This window comes from Artemia franciscana, chromosome 7 (genome assembly GCF_032884065.1).
Source record: "Artemia franciscana chromosome 7, ASM3288406v1, whole genome shotgun sequence".
In the NCBI taxonomy this organism is placed as follows: Eukaryota; Metazoa; Arthropoda; class Branchiopoda; order Anostraca; family Artemiidae; genus Artemia; species Artemia franciscana.
The window spans coordinates 24,672,538-24,698,495 of record NC_088869.1 but is presented as its reverse complement, the minus strand read 5'-3'; the positions used below and the strand labels follow the sequence as shown (position 1 = coordinate 24,698,495).

The window sequence follows — 25,958 nt, the reverse complement described above, 5'->3', positions numbered from 1 at the left end:
AATTAATATATTGTTTCTGGGCACCTTCATTTGGCATCATGTGAGGATTTCTATACATTGCTTATGATTTCTTTTAATTCTTGATTTTTGTGAAAGAGTCTTGATTTCTATGCATTGGTTATTATTTATATAAATTATCCTGAATTTATGTGCGTCGATTTTAATTTCTATGTGATTGTTTTGGATTTAAATGGACCTGTAATGTTATCTACAGTTTTGTCTTGAAGTATCTGGTTTGGTGGGTATTTTTAGGGTTGATCCTGATTTTTATGAATTTGTGCAAATTTCTATGCACTGCTTATGATTTCAATGAATTCTTCAGAATTTCTATGTTGTGGTTATAATTGTTATGAATTCACGGGGATTTCTATGTATCTGTCATGATTTTTTAGAAGGTAGCCATAATTTCTACCTTTTAGTCATGATCTTTTTGCTTTGGTATTGATTTCTGTGGTTTAGTCTGAATTTCTAGGGTTGGCCCTGATTTCTAAAGTTTAATCTTTATTTTGACAAATTTGTCCGGATTTTGTCTTGAAATCTGGCAAATAACGTAATTTTGTCAATACAATTAGACAAATAAAGTAATTTCTACGGGTTCGTCTTGATTTTTATGAATTCGCCAAAATTTTGATGTATTGGAAATGAATTTCATTTTGAAATTCATTGGAAATAAATTTCATTCTATGGAAATGAATTTGGCCATGAATTCTAGAGTTTGGTCTGGATTTATATGGTTGGCCCTTACTCTTATGAATTCTTCGGAAATTCCTTGCATCGGTTATGATTTTTATAACAATTTTTCTGTATTTCTATGGGCCGGTCATGATTTCTACAGTTTTGTATTGGTGTCTTTGGTATGGTTGGGATTTTTAGGGTTGACTCTGATTCTTATGAATTTGTGTGGAATTCTATGTATTCCTAATGATTTTTATGAAGTCTTCCGGATTTTTATGTATTGGTTATAATTTTATGGGATATTTTCTGGATTTTTGTGGACCGGTCTGGATTTCTACAGTTTTGTTAGGATGTATTTGCTTGGGTCCGGATTTCTAGGGTTGACCCTAATTTTTATGAGCTTGTATAGATTTCTATGCAACGCTTATGATAAATTGGGATAATTAAAGTGTGAATAAAGATCTATAGCCGTATGGAGCTTCTAAGAACAGTTTAGCAAACAGATTTGGCAGTTAAACTGGTATAGGAAAGTGTAGGAAAGTTAGATACAACCGTTTTGTGTAACAGACGCGACATATAGCTGATAGTATAATTTATCATAATTAATTAGTAAAATCATAATCAGTCAAAATAATAATCATAATTTTGTCAATTTCAATTTTTCTTTTTTTGTTATAGGAATAGTCTTTTTTGTGAATATAAGGAGACGAGTGATTGGAGACTTGTCGTTTTTGTAGGGTGTCATAATTTTAAGTGATTATGATTGGTGAGAGTGTTTGCGGATGAGTGTTTTATGTGTATCAGAATCTTGGCACGATTCCTTCGTGTCGCAATGGATCATAAAAGTTGATTTCTATAGGATTATTTTAGGATTTATGCAATTTCTTTGTAATTGCTCTATGTTTATATTTTTTACCATGGCCTATGGGCTTATAGCGTAGATATATTCTATTCTATCACCCTGTTTCTTTTGATTTTTATTATTCCTGTTTTTACTATTTGAGTATAGTTTGGTCAATGTATTTTCCACCCCAAAATACCCTTCTCTCTTCTATTCCAGGCGACATAGTCCAAAAAACTTAAAGCACACGCGTAATCATATGCTGTATAATTTAATTAAGAAATTTATCTTACGATTTTTTCTGGAAACATTTAAGCTAGAAGAGGGATAGAAAAATCCCTCCTCTCGTAGGAAATTCATTACTAAACTAGAGTATCTCTCAAAAGCGTTAACAGAAGATGTTTTCACAAATATTGGTAATTTTGACAGAAGATGGTGAAGTTGATATTTTATTTTGTAAATCCATGTTGCTTTTCTGCTTTAAGTGTTAGTTGTGCTAAAATACTTGGGTAGAGAGAGGGAGAGTATGCCTCCCCATGAAATGATAACTATACTCTAATTTTGGACCTTTCTTCTTCCGATTATCAAGTATTTTAATTATTAATTTCTGGCTTCCTTTTGATATCAACCTAGTAATTATTTCGAGTATAAAATGTGAAATATTTCTTATCCAATATTTTTTAATGAGTCTATATTGAAGCACTTGACTGTCCTCTCTTATCAAGCTCCCAAATTCTTTGATTGAGGAAACCATTTTTTTGTAACGATTTGCGTCCTCACACTGTTTTAGTTCATTGTTATATTAATTAGTAGTTAATTTAAAAGTCATTTAACGGCTGCAAATGTAGTTAAATAAATTTTTCAATTAAAATACATTAAATGGGCACATACGCTGCATTTTTCGTATCTGGTAAGGGAGGGTTAATAAAATGTACTTGTAACTTATGTTGCGCTCATTTCTTCCATTTGCAAATGTACCAACATGGTTTATTATGTTGGCTTTATTTGTGCAATGGATGATAAAGTTGTATCTCTTTTCCAATTTCTGTTGGCTTATGCCTTATGAAAAGTTTCTACAAAGATCCATGTATGTGGAACACTGGGCCAAAATTGACATTTTGTGTGTGTAATTTGGATACTGTTTATTATACTCTGGTTTGTTAAAATTAGAGCCAGAAGTATAGTTAACTAAGTATTTGTTTATTAAAACATTACAAATATAAATAAAAGCTAGTTTCAGCGTCTGTTGTACTCTGAGATCTCTTCCCGATCTCCCCAATTGCATTCCTAGTTATGATACCATAGTACTCCCTCAAAGCGGTATAAAGTGTGAATAGGTGGTGATTAAAATATTGCTGTTTAATCTTAATTTCTCAACTTAATGAAAGGCTTCTACAGACTTGCCATCTAATAGATTTAAACTCTGGAAATTATTAGTAAAAAATGAATCTTAACAAAAAACTTCCGAACGCACATTTTAAGACGCTCTTGCCTCTAATTATATCCTCTAATTCCTGAGCCTAAGCCAATAAATACAATTGATTCATTCTTTTAAGCTGTTTATATGAGTTTTGTAGAATTTGCAAATGCAACTCCAAAAATTTAAAAAATCAAATTTGCACGTACTTTTTGTACCATCGAAACTGTTAAAATAAAAGCAATATCTACCTAAAAGTTTTAGTGCACGTGCGCATTTTCAAGTTGTTCGTCGCCTGTTTTGCCTCATTTTATTGATATACTAGTGATGAAATTGTCTCTTTTGTAATATTTTTCTTTCTTCAGGTTCCAATTCTATGGGTATATTTTTTGTCAAATTACTTTAGTCATTTTTAACATCCCATTCTTTCGCATGTAATTTCGTCGTCACGTAATGTAAGGGAATTCATCACATAGGCTTTTTCCGAACATGATTTAAGATATTTAACCCCGAAAAATTTTATCCAAAAAAAAGCTTTGTGAGTCTACTGCTCTTTTGGGGCTTCCCCAAGGCCGATCAGCGTGTCTCCAGGTGGCGATAGGGGAACACCCTACAGATATGTAGGGTAAATCAATAGGAGGCACGGACGAAGGGGGACTTTGTCCCTGGGGGTCCATAATAGAAACTGGGGCACCCTCATCCGAGGCCATAAATACAGGTGGAGGAGGAAGTAGCCTCAAATGTACACTCAACGGGGCCTAACGGCGTGTCTACACGTCCCATGAGCCAAAAACTTTTCCCAGTAATGGGTTAAATTGCACGGTGACGCAGAACACCATCTTGGGAGGACCCTCTATAGGAGGACAGCAGCGGCAGGGCGTAAGATCCAAATTTATGGACAACGGCCTCTGCAAAAGGCTATCTCAATCCTTCGGGTTAACTGCAAGACTAGGGACCTTGTGGTTAACTCTATTCTCACTTTAGGAGTGGTTCCCCTCAAGGAAATTATAGCCTAGTAAACGACACATCCTTAGCACAGAATTCTGATTAATGGATGGGCTCTGATTAATCTGGGCTTGGTCTGTTTTACGGGTGTTTTTGGGCTGTAAAACCTCTTCATAGTTTATTTATCTACTATGGGTTGCCTCCCGGTTGTAGCATAATATTTGTAGGCATGGATATTTAATGAATCGGAGGTAATAGGTTTGGGACTGTCTGTGCAGGATTTCAACTCTTGTTGATAGAAAAGCATTTCCAAGAGCTGAAAACCGTGTGGTGACCCAGATGGGCCCAGGGTTGCACAAAGCCTCCATTCATACTGGTAATCCCAGGGACTTCTTGCTGTGCGGTTCTAAGCCAGCTTAAGTGCCTCACTGTAGACTTCAGAAGATATGTTGACCCCCGTCCTGCATTGGTATCCGAGATCATTTCTTTTCCTGATGCCAAAATAATTTCAATGATTTAAAGCGCATAAAAATTGGAAATTGGAATATTACGATGTTAAAAAATGAGTATCGCATCAATATTTTGATTGACAAATTCAGACAATTCGAAGCGGACTTATTAAGAGTTTCATATTCTTATATTCCAGGAATATGAGCATGAGCTTATGAGAGGAATGAACTTTTAGACATTTATTTTAGTTCAGAGTACTACAACAGATTTGAAAATTAATATTGAAAAGACTAATTTATTAAGGCTAGGAGTAAGCGAAGATAAAAAGGCAGTAAGAAGATTGATCGGGTGGGACTTACCTTGGTAGTATTATTAGTAAAGACGGTGGGAGCAGAGAAGATGTAAAAAGTAGAATGCCTACGGATAAGGGTGTTTTTTTTTTACAATTAAAAATATTTCAAAGAATAGAAAGATGAGTCTGAAAACCAGGATACTGGAGGGTACAGTGATGGCAGTAGTCAAATATGGCTCTGAAGCATGGGTGCTCCGAAAAGCGGATGAAGTTTTACTAGATGTTTTCCAGAGAAATTGCCTACGGACTGTTTTGGGTACTCGGCTAACTGACCGGATTTCAAAGATTAGGCTGTACGAATAATGTGGCTCAATCCTGCTTTATAGCCTATAATAAAAGAAAGGTTGAGATGCCTAGGGCACGTTCTTCGGATGAAGGATGACATATTGCCGAAGATTGTCCTTTTCGGCCAACCGTCTAAGGCTAAACAGAAAAAAAGACGTCCTCGTCTGGGGTGGGAGGATGTTATAAAGAAATATAAAGGAAATTGGAGCTTCCCGGGGGGATGTAAAAAGGGAGGCTTTGAATAGATTAGGATGGAAGAGGAGCATGCGTAGCTGTGTTGGCCTCAAGCGGCTTGGTGCTGTGGTGAGTTATTAGTGGTACTAGAAAATTGGTTAAGCCTTTTAGTGATTAAATAAATAAATACGTTTTTTTAACTGAAAGTAAGGAGTAAGACTAAAACTTAAAAGTACAAAAATAGTTCTGCATATGAGGGGTATAACCCCTATTCAATGCTTGCTCTTCACGCCAAAGTTTCTTTTTGTATTTTAACTATCTCCTTACTCTAATTAGACGGCTCTTGTGTTTCAGGAGTTCTTCTTAAACAATTGGGACAAAAAGTTAATATTAGTCTAAAGAGCAAGATATTGAAGAGGGGGATTCGCCCTCATATACGGGATAATTTTTGTTCGGTTTAAGTTTTAATATTGCTCTTTAGATTTAGTTGAAAGATTAGTTTTATAGTTTAATTTTTGTTTTTCAAATAATTCCAGAAAATTCACCTTTTCTGTCTTTGGAAAATTCCCCCACCCCAGAGAAAATTCCTCCTTGAAAAGTTACTCTTGTGTAGGATCCCCCATCCTCCAGACAATACCATCCCTGGTGAAAGCAAACCCAAAAGACTTCTTGCAGACAATTCCGGCAGGAAAATTATTTTTAGTCTACTTTCGTTTGAAAAAAGACTTGTTTTTCTTCTAATTTCTAGCTGTTTTTCAAAACATACCTGAAATTTTCCCTCCATAGAAAATTTTTACCGGAAATTCTCCCCACCATGTCTCAATGGAAAGTCGTCTCATGGAAAGTTTGTTCAGTGTCTCAATTGAAAGTTTGTCCCCGTAAAATTCCCCCATGGAGAATCTCTGGATGAACTTGAAGGGTTGTGTCATCTCCAGAGGTATGATACTTGACCTTTCAACTATGCTGATCAAAATGGCCTTGTTGAAAAAGGAACATGGCAGGGAGTAAGAATCTAATTGCCCTTCAATCGGTTTGGTCACAAAATTGGGAGCTAGAACTGTAATTTCTGTTCGAGCGAGCCCTCTCCCAATTTTATATGACTATTAGTTAGATACGATCCTTCTTGCAAAAAATTAATAAAACAGAACAAATAAACACGCATTCGTGATGTTCTTCTGGCAAAACTTACAAAATTTGAAATATTTTCAGATGGAAGCTAGAAACCCTTACAGCATGGTTCTCGGATATACCGAATCTGTGATTTTATTAAGATGAATTGAATTTTTAGGGGCGTTCCCGCCCTTTCTAAAAAATCACACAAATTGCTATTGATGGGTACATAAAATTCGATCTTTAGTCGGTCTATATCTTTAGTCGGCACAAAAATCCAATTCAGTTGATATATCTATCATTATAAAAATTCCCTGTTTTACAGTTTCGGTTGCTATTTGGCCGAGTTGCTCCCTACTTACATTATGTTACCACGAATTATTTGATTAGCTAATCAGGCTTGGAATCCACTCTCAGAAAGGACATTAGTAGCGGGCATGGATAATAGTATTACGACAACTTTTGTATAGGTATTTCTGAGACCTATATTACAAGACTTCCACGACTTGAGTGGCTCAGCTTCTTGGAACTAAAGACTCCCTACTAAAATTATAGAGAGCCGTGACAGATGCAGCTGCTGACGAAGCTAGTCTTTTATTGACTGCTAATACTTCATCATGTGATCTCTAAAAACTGCCTTGATTCTTGGTTTTGCACTAGTATCTACTGATACAGATTCCAGTAAGGCCCAATATTGTTATTTTGTTATTTTATTCTAAACTTGGAGAAGATCATCACGGTAATTTGCAATTTCTTTAACCGCCGATTGAGGTATGTGGCAATCGTGAAGAGTGTGACTTGAATAAGGCCTATAAGCTCAGAAGGTGTTTTATCAAGCTAAGCCTTTTGGAGGTTCAAAGCAACATTTGAGAGCCCACCACCACTAAACCTAGTTTGAGTACGGACTATGTCATCCTATGGATACAGATGTGCATGCTGTGTATCTCCATATATGATTCAGTATATTGAAAATGTTATTCTTCTTCTTGGCTATTTGCAAAAGATCTTTTCTGGGGGATGTTCACTGATGGACACCAGGAAAAGCCGAAATAATATCGTTTTCAATATGGATATTTACGTTTCGGTATTTGTTATCAATATTTGGTGTGATATATCTATATCGGTATCCAATATCGCCCTACACTTTTTAGGACACAAATACGTTAATAATAAGATGAAAATTCGAATTAAGAAGCTCAGAAACCTTAATAAATCAAATTTGGTGGTGTGAGCAAACATCATGTGTAAAATATATACTAAATGTATGGTTTATTCTGGACAATCTTACTGCATTTTTAAAGAATTTTAATGGTTACCAATCTACTATTAAGAACAATAGCCTCATTAATCCGTAAGTTAACTTGAGTAATAAAGGGCAGAAAAAATCTATTTAACACGTGGAGTGAGGTGGTGGAGAGGGCATGGGTACAACAGCTTTACTTTATATTATTGTTTTGATTCGAATAAAATGATATGGAAGGAGGAGATAGTTGATAGGACACACCTTATCTTCATCATTACAATGATGGAGATTGAAAAGAATATCCTTTTATAGCTTTGGTCTCAACAAGTTGCAACAAGTTAACTCTTCTATAAAAATTTATAGTTCTTGATATAGTCTAAGCACAAGGCACTTACTCAGATTCCCCACAACACTAAAGACATGACACTATTCACTCTGATTAAATCCAGGAGAGAACTTCTAGCAATAAGAGCAAAAAATCGGATTTTTCCGGCACCACCCACCTAATTAGAAAAATCTTTCTAAGGATAACGTCCAAATGTAGATTTCTTCAAGCAAAAGTTAAACAGATGCATGAAAATCTTGGAAGGCTTATTTAAAGGCTTATAGCACTTTGACCACACAAAAAATTTCTCACAGGTCTTGATGATGTTAATAACATTGAAACAAAGAATTTAAAAAGAGAGAAAACAGATGCTTTAAAACCTTATAAAAAAAAAACTCAATGGCATAACATCCCATTTACAAAAAAAGGTCGGTTACATTTTTTAACAGCCTCTGGTTTAAGCAAAGTATGACAATCATACAATCTGCCGGATACGTATTACCATGCAAACTCGTTTGAATTTTCTGTGGATATGCAGAATATCAAAACGTCATTTAGATTTCTTTAGTCATTTTTAAACACCTAAGCCAACTCATTTGTTCATGTTTCAAGAAGGCTTTGAAAACATTTGTATAATACCCACTTACAGGTATACTGGCAGATTGACGCTTACTGGCATAGACCTTGTGTCAAAACGACAAAACCAATAGGTCCACCAACACACTTTTAGGCAACATGGCTAAATCCTTCTGATATAAAAAATTATTGACGCTATTCGCCAACCTCTGACCAACACGAATATAGCGATCATGCAGCCTTCCATTTAACTGTTCCAATGTAAACTTTTGTTAAGTGAATTTCTGGAGCACTGCGAAATGTCAAAAAGTCGTTGAAATTTTTGTGGTTATTCGTAGTGTTTTATCATTACTTACCTCTTCTACTGCCAACCGCCCTTTCAATTATGCTTTCAAGAGTAACAGGCTCTGACTTCCCTTGACGATTGACGGAAAAAATTGCTAAAAGAAAGAGAAAAAGAAAACATATAGGTAAGGCTAGTAGGTAGTATCTAAACAAAGCAAATAAACCGCCATTATTTCTTTCAAATAAACATTGTTATAAGATCTTAGGAGTGCTCACAGATTATTAAAATTACAGCCAAAACGAGGGCTATGCTGGACTCAGTTATTAATCACGGATTAATCGTTGTTCCATGAAATGGTTTTTCCCAGTCATGATTACACACAAAAAAAAACATCAGGCAACTTTCATTTTTTTGAAACATCAGGAAGGTGGGATGTACGCCGTAATATTAATACCGTAATGTGGTCATTATGTACAGTTTATTCAAACACTTTAGTCACCTACCTTGATTAAATTTTCTGCTCAAATATTTATCTAGATATAAAAGTATAAGCACGATTGGAAAAGGTGAAGGCTATCTTTGACCGTCTTCTAAAAATGATTTTTCACAAAACCCAGATCAGCCGCCTCACAAAGCACGAGTCTATTCTGCTTTGTCAGGTGAAAACTCCCCCAAAATTAAACACATTAGATGGTTTGAAAAGGACAAGAGCCTAGAAAACCTCTAGAAAACCTCAGATCCTTCTAATTATTATTTGGTCCAAACACCTGGTGTCTGACTCGATACGTTGTTATAAGCATCTATTATATTTTTCCTCATAAAGTTACACTCACTTTATTTTCGACCTATGACCTGACTGTAAATGGTTGTAAGCGCACTAGATGAACACCATGCACCAGGTAGCTGGGCTTCCTTTGCGGCTGACTTACCTCCTAAGATATTGATCCCAACGAAGTTCCAGCCCTTGCTCACAGCAGGCCACTCTATAGAGAATTGACGGTCGAAGACCAACGGAGAATTATGGAAATTAAGTTAAGCCAAAATAGTCAATATAAAATAGTAGTATAGTAGCAAGTCAATGTGAAAAAATTAGTACCGGTATAGTGAGTAGAATAAGAAGATTTGAGATGTTTCTACAAATAAATAACTTCTCTTGTATTGTGACAAAAGTTTTCATGATAAATTACTGCAACTACATTTTTCATTGTAATTCAGAATTTTTTGTTTATTCTGAGAAATGCTTGTCATAAGCCTTTTTATATGTTTCGTCCCAGTCCCATGTTTTAATATTGCTAATATTCTGAACTTCGGGCTGTCTTTAACCAAGCGATTAAAAAATCAAGTGTTCTCTCAGTGGAAGACTTTCAACCCTTCGTGCCATCCGCTCCATTCCACTAGCCTTTTCAAACTAAAGTTTAACTTGAGCTTTATTAAAATTAGATAAAAAAAAACAAGTTTTTTTTAACTGAAAGTAAGGATCAAAATTAAAACTTAAAACGAACAGAAATTACTTCATATATGAAAGGGGCTGCTTCCTCACCAACATCCCGCTCTTGACGCTAAAGTTTGACTCTTTCTCTCAACTCTTCTTTTTAAAACAGTAAAAAACTTTAGCGTAAAGAGCGGGATGTTGGTGAGGAAGCAGCCCCTTTCATATACGAAGTAATTTCTGTTCGTTTTAAGTTTTAATTTTGCTCCTTATTTTCAGTTGAAAAAAACTTGTTTTTTTTATTTAATTTCTGAACGTTTTTCAATCAATGCAAGTTTTGATTTTGGCTCTCCGCAGAGGAATAATTAAAACGAAATTTGCATATTTATTATTTTTTTTTTGCTAAATGACTTTCTCATAATTTTGATTGAATGATTTTGAGAAAAAAGAGCGGGGGAGGAAGCCTAGTTGCCCTCCAATTTTTTGGCTAATGAAGATAAAGGCAACTAGAACTTTTAATTTTTTACGAATCTTTTTTTTAGTAAAAGATATACGTAACTTATAAATTAGCTTACGTAAAGAAGTTTTGTATTCTCATGTTTTTATTACATATATGAGGGGGTTCGCCCCCTCGTCAGTACCTCGCTCTTTACACTAAAGCTTAGATTTTGTCCCAATTCATTAAGAATGACCCCTGAATCACCAAAGCCGTAAAATAAATAGTTGAAATTACTAAAAATACTTTAGCGTAAAGATCGGGGTATTAGGAGGAGGTGAGCTCCTCATATGGGTAATAATTTCCGTTCGTTTAAGTTTTAATGCTGCTCTTTACTTCCAGCTGAAAAAAACTTTTTCATATTTCTTTTTTCATTGTTTTTTTTTTAATAATGCTAGTAAATCCTGCGCTCCCTTCATGGAAATTTTCTTCTACCATGACAAATTCCTCGATGGAAAGCTCCCCCAGCCTATCCCCCTATTCTCAACCCCTCCCCCCGACCAAAAAATCCTACTGAAAACGCCTACACACTTCCCAATAACCATTACTATATGTAAGCACTGGTCAAATTTTGTAACTTGTAGCCCCTCCCCCAGGGACTATGGGGGAGTAAGTCATCCCAAAGACATAGTTTTTATGGTTTTTGACTATGTTGAACAAAATGGCTATCTCAAAATTTTGATCCGTTGACTTTAGGAAAAAAATGAGCGTGGGAGGGGGCCTAGATGCCCTCCAATTTTTTTGGTCACTTAAAAAGGGAGCTATAACTTTTCATTTCCGTTAGAATGAGCCCTCTTGCGACATTCTAGGACCACTTGGTCGATACGATGACCCCTGGAGAAAAAAAAACAAAAAAAAACAAAAAAAACAAACAAATAAACACGCACCCGTGATTTGTCTTCTGGCAAAAAATACAAAATTCCACATTTTTGTAGATAGGAGCTTGAAACTTCTACAGTAGGGTTCTCTGAGACGCTGAATCTGATGGTGTCATTTTCGTTAAGATCCTACGACTTTTAGGGGGTGTTTCCCTCTATTTTCCTAAATAAGGCAAATTTTCTCAGGCTCGTAACTTTTGATGGGTAAGACTAAACTTGATGGAACTGATATATTTAAAATCAGCATTAAAATGCGATTCTTTTGATGTAGCTATTGATATCAAAATTCAATTTTTTAGAGTTTTGGTTACTATTGAGCCGGATCGCTCCTTACTACAGTTCGTTACCACGAACTGTTTGATTAAATAAAAAACAAGTTTTTTTAAATGATAGTAAGGAGCAACATTAAAACTTAAAACGAACAGAAATTACTCGGTACATAAAAAGGGCTTTTCCTCCTCAACGCTTTGCTATTTACACTAAAGTTTGACTCTTCCTCTTAACTCTACTTTTTAAAACAGTAAAAAACTTTAGCATAAAGAGTGGGGCATTGTTGAACTAAAACCCTTTTCATTTACAGAGTAATTTATGTTCGTTTTAAGTTTTAATGTTGCTCCTTACTTTCATTTAACAAAACTTGTTCTTTTATATTTAATTTTTGGATGTTTTTGAATTAATGCATGTTTTGATCTTGGCTCTCCACACATAAATAATTAAAACGAAATTTGCATATTAATTTTTTTTTGGCTAAATGGTTTTCTCATAGTTTTAATTAGAAGATTCTGAGAAAAAAGGAGCGAGGGAGGAGGCCTAGTTGCCGTCCAATTTTTGGATTACTTAAAAAGGCAACTAGAACTTATAATTTTTTACGAACGTTTTCAGTAGTAAAAAGTATACGTAACTTACGAATTAACTTACGTAACGCACTTCTATATTCGTATGTTTTATTGCGTATATCAGGGGGTTCACCCCTCGTCGATACCTCGCTCTTCACACTAAAGCTTAAATTTTGTCCGAATTCCTTAAGAATGACCTCTGAATCACAAAGGCCGCAGAATAAATAGTTAAAATTACTAAAAATACTTTAGCGTAAAGAGTGAGGTATTATAAGGAGTTAAACCCATCATATGCGTAATAATTTTTGTTCGTTTTAAGTTTTAATGCTGCTCCTCGCTTTCAGTAGAAAAAAACTTTTCATATTCATTTTTTCATTGTTTTTTCAAATAATACTAGAAAATCCCGTGCCTCCTTCATTGAAAATCACATCCCCCATGAGAAGTTCCTCCATAGAAATATCCTCCTACTTAACCCCCCTCAACTCCCCCCTAAACCAAAAAAATCCCTCTGAAAACGCCTGTACACTACACAGTTACCATTACTATATGCAAACACAGGTCAAAGTTTGTAACCTGCAGCCCCTCCCACGAGGATTACGAGAAAGTTGTCCCCAAAGATATAGTTATTAGGTTTTTCGACTATGGTGAATAAAATGGCTATCTCAGAATTTTGATCCGTTGACTTTGGGGAAAAAATGAGTGTTGGAGGGGGTCTAGGTGCCCTCCAATTTTTTGGGTCACTTAAAAAGGGCACAAGAACTTTTAATTTCCGTTAGAATTAGCCATCTTGCGACATTCTAGGACTACAGTGTCGATACGATCACCAAATCCCAAAATTTTGCGAAAATAGATACCTTATGCGTCCAGTATGTAGTAAAGCAGGAGACCATTATCTAAATAAAAGATAATTGAGGCAAATTTTTTTGATGTACTACCTACACTGAATCTCCTCTTCCCCAAAACGTTTTCTCTAAATTATCAATTGCCAAACAAATCGTAGTAACGAGCTGTAAGTAAGGAGCGTTTCAGCCCAAGAGTAACTAAAACTCTAAAAAACAGAAATTTTGGTAACAATTAATGCATCAAACTGATTTTCTTTTTAGGCTGATTCCAAATATATAAAATTCAAGAAGTTTAATGTTACCCATCAAAATTTAAAAGCGTGAGAAAATTTGCCTGATTTTTGAAAAAAAATCTTGTATTACCAAAATCTTGCCTTGCATTATCAACATCTTGCCTGGTATTATCAAAATCTTGCCAGGTATTATCAAAATCTTTCTGGTTCACCAAAATTAAGCCTAAAATTATCAAAATTTTATCAAAATCTAATTTTATCAAATTAAAGGCTATTAATTTTATATGCTTTGAAATCTAGTGACTCCCTGAGATACCAAGAGTGTGTTGTAAAGTATCTCACAGTCACATTCATTAAGAGAATTCATTGATACTGACTCCAGTATGGTGTATTAGAACTCAAGATTAAAGGAGCTAGTAAAGCTATCAGATAGAACTTTAAGCATTAAAAACCTCTGAAACTTTCATCTTGATAAAACCATGCAAGCTGGAAATATCAATTACGTAAATTTTTTAATGGGCATATCCTTGTTTGGTCTATGGTAATCTAAATTTAGAATTGGGAGTCTTACTTCAGAATTTCTAGCCAATATATAGAACAATCTTGTTGTATCATTAGAAATGTTCAGTTCTTTTTAGATATTTAATTAAAAGTATATTAATTAAGATATATTAAATGTTCTTTTCAGATATTAAAATACATATTTTACCTTTTGATATCGCTCTTTACTTTCTATTTAATATCTAAACTAGAAAAAAATTACCAATTTAATTTGAAACTAGCCTCCTTAACAATTTTTGTAACTTTCATATCGATAATTATTGTAAAAACGGATGTTTGATTGTAGTTTTTTCTAATCATGAAATAAAAAAAGAAAAAAATATAGGTCAGTGGCATGAAAGTGCAATGACATTAATCTTTTTACAGAAGAAATGTTTTCCAAACAAAATCTAAGTCTTGAAATAAATATAAAAATTGTAGAATCTATGGTTTTATATACGAATCAGGAAATTTGAATTCCAAAAATAATATTTTAAAAATGTGTTTTTTGTTAAGGTAGGGAGTTGGTTTCTTAGGGGGGGAGGACTGAGAGTGATAGCTAAATGTAAATCCCTCGATATTTCTTTGTCGTTCCTTGGGCCGCTAAATGATATATAGAAGGGGGTGGTCCAGACCGACATTAGCTTAAGATCACTGCTATTTAGAACGATCACCCAAGGTCATTCTTTCAAATATTTTTTGTTTTTACCCCAAGAATTCATTTACCTTATTGGAAATGGAAAATGGGCTATTTAGGAGGGTGTAACGACTGAAATCATTAAGAGTTATGCTACTACAAACTCCAAAAAAACTTTCAAAATATCAAAATTTCTACCAGAATATCGTTGGGCTATTAACAATATAATCTTATTATATCATCTGCTAGTTTGGAAAGCTCTAGAAACTGGTTAGTGGTTTACAGTCATCTATATCCAGATATTCTTATATGGATACATATAGGTGTTATGAATATATAGCAGCCTATAGATATATTCTTTTATCCCATATTTGGATGGTTTTGAATCTCTAAAGATTAAACTCGATCACAGACTAGTGGGTATACCGACTTAGGTACCTATGGACTAATGTTAGTGAGAACTGACAATGTTTTCAAATAAAGCCTGCAAACGAGTAGGAGTATGCCTTCAAAATTTAGAAGATACTGAAAGGGCTTTTGAAAACTTTAAGCCCAAGTCATTCCATAAGTTTGTTATGTAACATTCGACCCTGTTTTCGTCAAATTCTTGTAAAATGGCAGTTTATTGAGGCATGGTACCTTAAATTACTTGGGTAAAGGTAAATCCATTGGGTAAATTGAGTAAGGCATAAATTAGTTGGGTAAGTCAAATCTGTATGCATCCTAGATCATTCATGGATAGCTGGCTTTCCGTTTGGCCCCAAATAAAGCACGGTTTTTAATAGTCTATCCTAGTCCATTATCAAAACATTGTTTGAACTGTGATTCGAACATGATTGGTCATCTCGAACTGTTTGATAAAATATTTTAGTTTTGCTGTCTTTATAAGAATAAAAAAAAGAATCAATCGGAGTTGTTTCTTTATTTTTTTTTTCTGTCTTGGTGGGATATCTGTCGGCCCTATTTACATGCTCTGAAACATAAAATTAGATGAACAAAAAAAAAGAAGATTTTTCTCACTATGAATTGATACAAGAAAATTTTACTTCCTAAATTTGTAGTATTCTTAAAGGTCCTTTTGGTCCAGTCTAGCTTAAAAGGAAAGTTTCATGATCACTGGACAAAAATATTTTTGGCTCCTTTTTATTTGTCACGATACAATCCAAATGTTTAAAAATATATATTTTTTCTTTTGGAAAAAAGTTTGTTTTGCCTGTTGTATATGCTTACTAAGCTTCAATTCGGCCAGAGATAAAATACATATGGATCAATTTGTTTCAGTATTTATCAAGTCTTTATTGGATTACATTTAAAGGAAGTGGGACTGACTCCCGAAACTAAAGTTTTCCCTAAGAAATAGGACCCACTTGGCACAGGGACTTACAGCCTTAAACTATGATCTGTCCAAAAAAAGAGTTTGTACTTATTTGCTCCTTTTTTTTGGGGGGAGAACATATATTTTCAAACAATGATTTTGTAGGAAAATTCCCCCAAGATTATGTTTATATTCGACCCTTCTTGACCCGGAGACTAAACGGCTGCAAGTTTAAAATTGATCAAAGAAAATTTGTTGGTCCATTACCTTGCTCGTAGAACCCTTCTTTTCAAATCCTCCCCCTCTTATATCAGTGGCCATTCTGCCGGGGGATTATGATTCCTAGTCATCAAGCCTTTCAGGTGTCCATAGCCCCAAATAAAATTTCTTTGCGTACAAAGGTTTACATGGTTCAGGAGCTTATTAGTGTAAGTTTCAAGAAGTTCAGAGAAAAAAAAATCGAGCCTTTTTCGGTGGCGAAACAACATATCTTTTCTCTCTTTTTTCTTAGTTTTGGGGTCCTTCTCAACCAAGTGTAAAAATATAATTTTAAACCCTTCATAGAACAATATTGTTCACAATTTCTTAGGGTATTGTGCCCCTAAATGAATCTGTCTTTATATCGGGTTATATTTGGCTCACAGATTTACAGCGGTAAGTTTGAGATATATCAAAGAGAGAAAAAAGCTTTTTGTCCCATTTCTGGGCCCCGTAACACCCTTTTCTATCCCAAAAAATATTTTGCAGTTTTAGTTCAGACATTGGTTCTTGAAAGTTTAAAATCAATTGAAATAAAAGTTTCTTGGGCCATTTTTGGGCCCTATTTTTGGGGACCTGTATCCCAATTAAAAAATTATCCAATCTGTTGGTCCCATTCTTAATAGAACAGGATTTGTTTTTTAATTTTGTTTCTCATGCAATGGGGTCCACCATGGCCCAATGCCTAAGGGATATAAGTTTCAAGCCAATCGAAACAAATTCGGCCTTTTTTGGGCCCTGTGTTTGAGGGGCCCATGATCTCAAAGTTAAATTATTTCACAAATTAGAGTTTCGATGCATAAGGACTGACAGTTTCAACCAGTTCAGATTTAATAGCTAATCAACCTTGTTTCAGGTCTTTATAAAGTCTGTTTTTGGTGGTGTCGGGGGTATAAATTTTCTATTTTTTTTTCTTCTGAATACGGGTGATTTTAGCTAAAGGACTTAAATATATACGTTTTAATCTGATCAGATAAACAATGTATTCTGGCTTTTCTAGGGAGCCCATTTCCGGGGGATTTTGCCCGAAATATTTTTTTTGTTTATTGACATGTTCCTTCTCCCCTAACAACTTACTACCGTGAATCTCATACTAATCATAAACAAGACATTTTGGCCAATTTCAGGCTCACAATCCCCCATAACACCTTCCCTGCCCCACAAAATATTTGTTAAATTAGTCCCCAGGAATGATCCATGGAAGTTTTTGTTGGTATAAAACCTATATATATATATATATATATATATATATATATATATATATATATATATATATATATATATATATATATATATATATATATATATATATATATATATATATATATATATATATATATATATATATATATATATATATATATATATATATATATATATATATATATATACATATATATATATATATATATATATATATATATATATATATATATATATATATATATATATATATATATATATATATGTATATACATATATATACATACATATACATATACATATATATACATATATATATATATATATATATATATATATATATATATATATATATATATATATATATATATATATATATATATATATATATATATATATATATATATATATATATATATATATATACATACATATATATACATATATATATATATATTATATATATATTATATATATATATATATATATATATATATATATATATATATATATATGTATATATATATATATATAATTGTCAAAGTCCATTATTTACTATATTTATCGACTTTCTCACAATTTAAAAAAATTGATTTGCTCAAAATTTAGTCTGAGTTAGTGAGGGAGTGCACATGAAACATGTAACAAAAACGAACATGGGAGGATGCTGGCTACCTTTCGATCACTTTTGACCTTAGAAAGTGGCCCTAGGAATTTAAACTTCCAGACGGATGAGTCACCTGAACGTTTTTACGACCACAAACTCTATACGAAGTAGTTGGATATCAAAATAATAAATGAGAGGCCCATACCTCTTTACCTTAGACAACACAAGAGCGTTGCCTGTGATCTTCTGAAGAGCAAACAAGAATTTCAAAACATAACCGAAAAATAAGAATTTTAAAATGTTCGTATTTCATAAAACTAATCTAAGCCGGTGCTCTTAAAATACAACTTCAACTTTATCATCTAACAAAAGCAGTGACAACGGTAAAAATCATTATTGTGCACTTTATTTCCTCACATGGAAGAGTTTCTATCTTCTCACTTTCTTTTCATATCATGACGACTAAAATATTACAAGTACCGAAGTAAAAAAAGAGAAAAGAAATCGGAACATGTGACTTTATAATTGACTTTTACAGAATTGTCTTCTAGGAACATAAAAGTGATGCAGAATTCCAATCTCAGATCCTTAGAGTTTATTTTCGGAACGAAGGCAGTTTGTTTTATTTTGATACCACCTTGAAGGTCCTATTAAAAAAAAATTCCTTAAAAAGGTATTGGATATTTCGTTAACATCAGAAAACCTTTTCTTCGTCATTTCTATTTGAATAATAAAATCAAAATTCGAATGTTTATGCAGCTAAATATAAATCAAATGATGCTCGTTTCAAACAAAATTATTTTCAATTAAAATTGACCGCTGTTCTAGCATCTATAAAAAGTTGCGATACAAACAAAGAAAGAACACAGACAGGATGAATTTAAAAACGTTTCACGAATAGTCTGTTCAAGTTGAATTTTAAGTACTATCAAAGGGAGAAAGAGAGTATTACAGCCCTATACCTCCGTGCAAAAAAGCATGCTTAGTTGCATTGATTTGTCTTTTGAAGTCAGTCACTGCATTCTTTGTTTGCCAATCACATGGCTCCTTAAACGTAATCCAAAAAAATCCAAACAAGGAAAGGAAATCTAACAAACAGGGAAGGACTGGGTCTACCTGCCACATAGCAGGTGTCCTCTCCAGGAAAATAACACTCAACACCCTCAGAGAACCAAGTGCAATTTTTTCTTGTTTTTCTCTTTTACTAAAATAGGTTTTAACAAATCTTCTTAGAGTCAGCGTCTAGCTCTCCTTCTCAGAATTTTTGCTGTTGACCCGCTTTAACATTCATTATCTCACTAAAATGGTGCAATGGTGATGTACAGTGTACAATGGACTAGGCGCAATAATACAGCGCCTCTTGCTGATTACTGGAGTGTTTTCAGGACACTTGATCTGCATGACTAATGCAATGCAAGCAAGCTTTGTCACCGAATCCGGCAGATTGGGTAATGTTCGGCGAATTTCAGTAGATGCTGCCCATGAGCCCCCCTCCCTTTCTTCAGATGTTATTCAATACAAGTCATGATTGGGTTTGTCAGGAATGGGTTGAAATGTCAGTGGTAGGACAGTTGCATTTTTAATACGATATATGGCTAAATTGGTTTTTATTTCTTGACAGTTGAAAATATTTTGAAACTATCTGAACGCTCAACACGATGTAACCTTGTGTTTTTCTTTCCAACATAATCGTATCTTAAACTATCAAAGGGTTTTAGAGCACCTTGTTTTTTGTGGCCTATGCCCTCAAAAATGTAGTCTGAGCAAAAAAATGCTGTGCTGTTAATTTTTTTCTTGGGAAACTGATTCGCAGATTATAATAGAACCACTATATGAGAAAAAAATGAAGTCTAGGTCACTTGCTTATTGTTTAAGACTAAGAAACTTTAACTTTCTGATTTTTACGCTAATACAATCAAATCTTCGGTTCTAGGACTTTAAAATGTTATTTCAAAGGGTACTATATCAAAGTTCTCAGCGTATGCTGACATCTGAATGAATATTATATAAATTAGGTTGACCATTGTTCCTGATTCTTATGTATTTTGTCATTAAACTCATAGCAATTAGCAATAAGGCTAACATCATCTTTAACAATATTTTATTTACAATCTTTACTAAAGTGCACAGATTCTTATAAGCGTTTTGAGAGTAGAAATAGCGTAAAAAATTATGTGAGGGTGGTAAAACTTCACTTCTGGGGAGAGGTCCTCCTGATTCCCTGTTTTTATGCATTTTGGACCCCCTTGGGCACCCTCCAAAGACCAACCCTGGCGCCTACGTCGTCGAGCTAGTGTATACCTACAAATAAGCCCAGCATCTAACCCTCTCCTTTAATCACCTTGTTGCTGTTGTGTGAATTCTTGAGCCAGTCAAAGAAAACCACTTGATTTTTGGGCCTACAGTTTGAAGTTCGAAAAAAGAAAAAAAAATGCCTCAAAACAATGTTCACAAGTCTACTTTATGCTTCGTTACGGTGCTACCAAGGTAGAGTAATGAACTTGAAACAAGAACTTGAGCCCATTTTGTGGAGGTACTTGTTACTTGATGGTCACGAAAAAGCTCAGGTGCTTGACAGTTATTGTTGAAAACACCAAGGATGGTGAAAATGAATCTGATTGTTCGATTGGTTTTGCTGAAACTCAATTAATTATCTAGCATAAGTCTAAAAAATAGTAAAAATTGGTAGTTCTATTTTTATTAAACAAAAGTTTCTTTTACAGTTATGCAGTTTATTGTATTAACCAAGCCCCTGCCCCCCCCAAAAAAAAATCAGAAAAACTCGATTGAAATCAGCGAAAAATAAGCCAAAAATGTATAAAACCTTAAGAAGGTTTTACTTTCTTGCAGATGTAGTTGCCTTTTGAAATAAACAGAGCGATAATGTTTGAATTTTGCGAATGAAAAGCATCATTAAAGTTATCGTTCATTATTGTTCATAATTTCAGAGTCCAACTCGGCAACACTGACAAGAAGCGTGATACTACCCTAAATACTCCATAATTTTGGAACAATAAAACGAAAATTCTTATATAACTGGGAATTCCTGGTATAGATTAACCTAAGAGAGAGCTAGGACGAAAAAATGTTTTAATTTTAATGTCTTTGGTATTTGAAATCAAATCAAAGCAGGTGCTGTAGTAACGGTAAGAACCACTTAGTAGCCAACCACAAGTTGCAGCTTAATTTTCGAAGTTTCTTCACAATTTTTTTTCTATTATTACTATTATCTAGATACAGCAGCTATGTTTTATTCTAAATGCAAAATTTTGTATCAACTTTAGTAACAAAATTAGTCCAACATACCTGCTGAAACCTTAGTTTCTGGTGTTATTCCTGGTACAATGAAATGGGGAACGGTGTTGGTTTTATTATAAATTAGTTTCATCGTCTCTATCTCATAGAGCTCTAAGTAGAAAGTTGTGTTAGGTGGCAAATTCTTATCACTGCATATAACCTGAGAATAGTAAACATAGATTAACTATTATGTCAAAGAATGTTTTATGTTTTATTCAATGTTTTATTCTAAATGCAAAATTTTGTATCAACTTTAGTAACAAAATTAGTCCAACATACCTGCTGAAACCTTAGTTTCTGGTGTTATTCCTGGTACAATGAAATGGGGAACGGTGTTGGTTTTATTATAAATTAGTTTCATCGTCTCTATCTCATAGAGCTCTAAGTAGAAAGTTGTGTTAGGTGGCAAATTCTTATCACTGCATATAACCTGAGAATAGTAAACATAGATTAACTATTATGTCAAAGAATATCACTAAAGCAAAGAGATACACGTACAGTAATTGGCAATACTAATTAAAGACTGTGAAGAAAGCGTATGCATAAATACATATGAGGAAAAAATAAGGTCCTAATATCTAAAACTGTAAAAGCTAAGTAATCAGAAAACAGAAAGTTCTGATCTGTGAATTCTTTGTTGGCACTTTTGAGTTGATCCAAGTTTTATGTGTTTAGTTATTTGAAATTTTCACGCTTCACTGCAGCAGACAACCTTTATGGCAGGTTTTTTAAGCTGTAAGATGTGTCCTAAATAAAAACATAAAAGTGAACCTCTAGAAACAAACGATTTGCAAATAAACACAGAACATAACGGCTAAATTAGTATCCAGAGCATACCCTCAAATGAAAGATAGCTGGTATACATGATGCTATACTTCCAGTTTCGATAAACACAGTTCAAAATTTGAAATGTTTCTCAGCGGACAAAACCTCCACTAAAGGAAGCAAAGTGATAATTGAATTTATCTCCAATTTTACAGTTCTATTTCTTATTATTATTTTGTTATTTTTTTTTACTGAGGTTGGAAAGCTTTCAATGTAATAAAAAATTAATTTTCTTCTTTTAGTTGCTTCAGAAACCTTCTGTGAATCCGATACATTTTGAATTCTTATCTTGGAGAACGGTCTAGTTGTCTAATAAATATGGAGATTCGAATATTTCATCATCGAAATTGTAAACCTACTTTAGTAAGCAATCATTCAAGCATTTTTCCTTTAAGTCCCCATTAATTTGTAAGTCGTGATTGATCGTGGATAATATTAGACTAGAATACAATGATGTATTGATACAAAATTTATACAATATATACAAAAGGAATTTCAAGCAACTAAGCGACAGAAAATGAGACTGACTTGTAGCAATCTTAAGCACAGACACTTCTGCAGACTGATCTGTGTCAAATAGTTCGTGGCAACGACGTGTAAGTAAGGAGTAACTCGGCCCAATAGTGACCAAAATCTAAAAAAACGAATTTCGGTTTGAATAGATATTTCAAAAGAATTTAATTTTTCATGCTTATTCCAGATGTAGAGAACTCATTAGGTTTAATTTTACCCATCAAAAGCTACGAGCATGGCAAATTTACCTGATTTTTGAAAAAGGGTGGAAACACCCCCAGAAGTCAAGTGATCTTAATGAAAATCATACCATCACATTAAGCACATCAAAGAATCCTGCTACACAGGTTCCCAAATCCTATCTAAAGAATTTAGAATTTTGTATTTTTTGCAAGGTCATGGATGAGTGTTTGTTTGTTTGTTGTTGTTTTTTTTTGTTTTATTTTTCTAATGGGTGATTGCATCGAACTAATGGCAATAGAAGATCAGGAGAGGGCTAACTTTAACGATAATCAAAAGTTCTAGTCCTTTTTATAAGTGAGCAAAGAGAATGAAGGGCAACTAGCCCCTCCCCGCAAACCTTTTTTCCACAATGACATCCAATCAAAATATTGGAATAACTATTTGTTTGAGCAAAGTTGAAAGGTCCAATAACACTGCCTATGGAGATGAAATGACCCTCAGAAGGGGAACAGAGGTGCCATTGGGGGGGGGGGGGAGTCAGGGGGGCAAATGCCCATCCCAGGTCATAATAATCCACTATGTCCAACATAATCCATTCTGTCCAATTGATTTGAAATTACTGCACGCCTATTACTTTCACCGACGTATTGTTTACTTAAATAAGAAAGTTTCTCGCTGAGGAGGGCCAGCCTTTAGTCTGGTTGAATTTTCCACTTTCAGTTCAATCACTTAACCTCGTTGATTATGATCTTTGATGTTATAATTAATCTTAGAGGTCAGTGTGGCTGAGTTCCACATTGGGTTACAGTACATTTCCATGCAACATACGGGTGCTGAAAATGAGTTTTTACTTAGAATATTTGATCGATGAGCTGCCAAAACTCGCATTTTTTCTTATGTGAAAGTTGGGGGGGGGAATGGAGTTCATGCCCACCCCAAGATTTGGCCCAAATGGTGCCTCTGAAGGGGAAAGGACTGTAAGCTACACAATTTTTTTATGGTTTACATACTATTTAAAAAAGATATTTTCCGAAAAAGAAATTTCTTAAAGAGTTACCCTCTGACCTCTTTTGACTCTTAAAAAGTGAACTAGAATTTTCAATTTCCAATCAAATGAGCCCGCTCTAAAGTTTACACGACCATCCCTTCTATAACAACCATACATGTACCCATGGCATAATATACAGCCCCTGCCCCGGGCTCTGGGGGGCTGTTTCGACCCCGGAGTTTTTTTATATGATCTTTGATCTATTTTTAATAGAATAGCTATCTCTAAAAAAATTATAGTTTGTATTCGGGATAAAAGGGCGTGGGGGAGGGAGGCTAATTACCCTATGGTCTCTTCAGACTCTTAAAAAGTGAACTAGAACTTTAAATTTTCAATTAAATGAGCAATCTCTGAAGTTTATACGAGCATTCCTTCTATAAAACTGTACATACTCCCAAGGCATAACATATAATGCCTGCATTCGGGCCCTGGGGAGTTTCGTCGAACCTGGAGTTCTTATTATCTGATGTTTCAACTATTTTTAACACATTAGCTCTCTCAAAATTTTATCGGATGGATTTTGGGTTAATGCGTGACGGGCAATTTCCGCTGGACTGAAATGAATTTTAAAGATGCTGAGTTTCCATGAATTAACTTCATTATGTATCAAATATTCAATTCATTTTTATTACTTCTTTCCTGTTATCTTGATTACTATAGTGATTTTTACATATATTTGTCATCGAAGTTTTGAAAAACAAAACGGGTTTTATTGCAATTTTTTATTACAACATTGAAAATAAACATAAAAATTAGAGTAAAATAAAATTTAGAAGTGATGAACTTTCAGCAATTAATATCACTATATATCAAACATTCAGTTTAGTAATATTAATTCCTTCCAAGACTGTCCAAGACAAATATAGTTTCATTACAAACAAGAGTTTGGATACTGCCCCCTTCTTTAGCTGTAAAAGTCTAACACCTACTCCGTCATTGGTGCTTCTCTGAATACGAATTATATTACAAATATTTTCTTTTCCAGTTATTACAGCCTTGAAAACGAAAACAAAATTACAGCAAAATAAAATCCTGAACTGATTATCTCAATAACTGATATCATTGTATATCAAATATTCAGTTTGATTTTATATTTACTTTCCAAGACTGTACAAGACACATATAGTTTTCAGTAAAGCGCCAATGACACAGTAGGTCTTAAACTTCAACAGTGAGAGAAGGAGGCAAAACCCAAACTCTTGTTTGTGATTTTTGTTTGTTCCAAGTTTTATTTGTATGTTCAATTTAAGTTTCACTCGTTTCATGGTTTATTGATTCCTTTATATTAAGTAAGTATTGTTTGTCTGCTATAATTGTTTATTTAATTTCTGTTCATTTTGAGTTTCATTTATTCTTAGTAATAATTTCTTGTGTCTGTATCTGCATCTACTGAAAGACATTTGTAACTGCTGATCTTAAGAGTAATATGGCCTCTGCTTTTCTTTGAAAAACTTTTTTTATGGAAAGTTTTCTAAACTAAATTTTGTTCGTTTTAGATTACAAAAAGTTTCAATTTTTTAGAAAATGCCTCATTTCAAAATGATTTTGTTTTTTCAACATCAAACTTTCATCAAAGCATCAAAACTAGTATGAAAATGCCAAATTATCAAAGTAAAGAAATCGTATCAAGGTAAAGAAATCATCAAAGTAAACGAGGTATCAAGGTAAACAAAGTATCGAAGTAACACTAAGTAAGTTCCATAGCTCATAGCCATTTCCCCTGGGCTTGAGGGAAGGAGGGGGTTCAAACCTGGAAACATTTTTATTTGGCCATTGAAATATATAACAAAATGGCTATATCGAAATTTTGACCGGATATCCTTTGGGAAAGTAGGACATGGGCTAATTGCCCATTGATTACTTTGACTCTTAAAAAAGAATTAAAAGTCTCAGTTTCCGATCAAATGAGCCCCTTCAAAAGTTCATAAGGCCACCCCTTCCACATAAAAACTAATATTCTAAGAATGGGCAACCTATATAAGTTACAATTCTTTCCTTAGGGGCTATGGAGGATTTCTTAACCTCTAAATTATAGTAATTTGAATTTAGAATTATATTCAAGAAAACGGCAATTTTAAAATTTTTATATAATACATTTGGGGGGGGGGAAAGGCATGAAGGGAGGGGGGGCTTGTTGCT

General features: G+C 33.8%; 2 protein-coding genes and 1 long non-coding RNA gene across 3 annotated transcripts in view; 1 reads left to right on the top strand and 2 right to left on the bottom strand.

Annotated features, from left to right (window-relative positions):
• Nucleotides 1-1,148, top strand: part of LOC136029035 (uncharacterized) — a 3,709-nt gene extending 2,561 nt beyond the window's left edge. Inside the window, exon 2 of the long non-coding RNA XR_010617957.1 lies at nt 1-1,148. This exon is cut by the window's left edge and continues 154 nt beyond it. This is a non-coding gene — a long non-coding RNA (uncharacterized LOC136029035).
• Nucleotides 1-21,406, bottom strand: part of LOC136029034 (uncharacterized) — a 34,526-nt gene extending 13,120 nt beyond the window's left edge. The window contains exons 1-2 of the mRNA XM_065707070.1: nt 21,260-21,406; nt 8,750-8,833 (exon numbers count right to left, since the gene is read on the bottom strand). Coding sequence (XP_065563142.1) covers nt 8,750-8,833; nt 21,260-21,341 — 166 coding nt within the window. The 5' untranslated portion in view covers nt 21,342-21,406. The remainder of the gene's footprint in view (nt 1-8,749; nt 8,834-21,259) is intronic.
• A 109-nt stretch (nt 21,407-21,515) lies between these two features.
• LOC136029634 (nephrin-like) overlaps nt 21,516-25,958 on the bottom strand; it is a 225,769-nt gene continuing 221,326 nt past the window's right edge. Inside the window, exon 12 of the mRNA XM_065708135.1 lies at nt 21,516-21,680. Coding sequence (XP_065564207.1) covers nt 21,516-21,680 — 165 coding nt within the window. The remainder of the gene's footprint in view (nt 21,681-25,958) is intronic.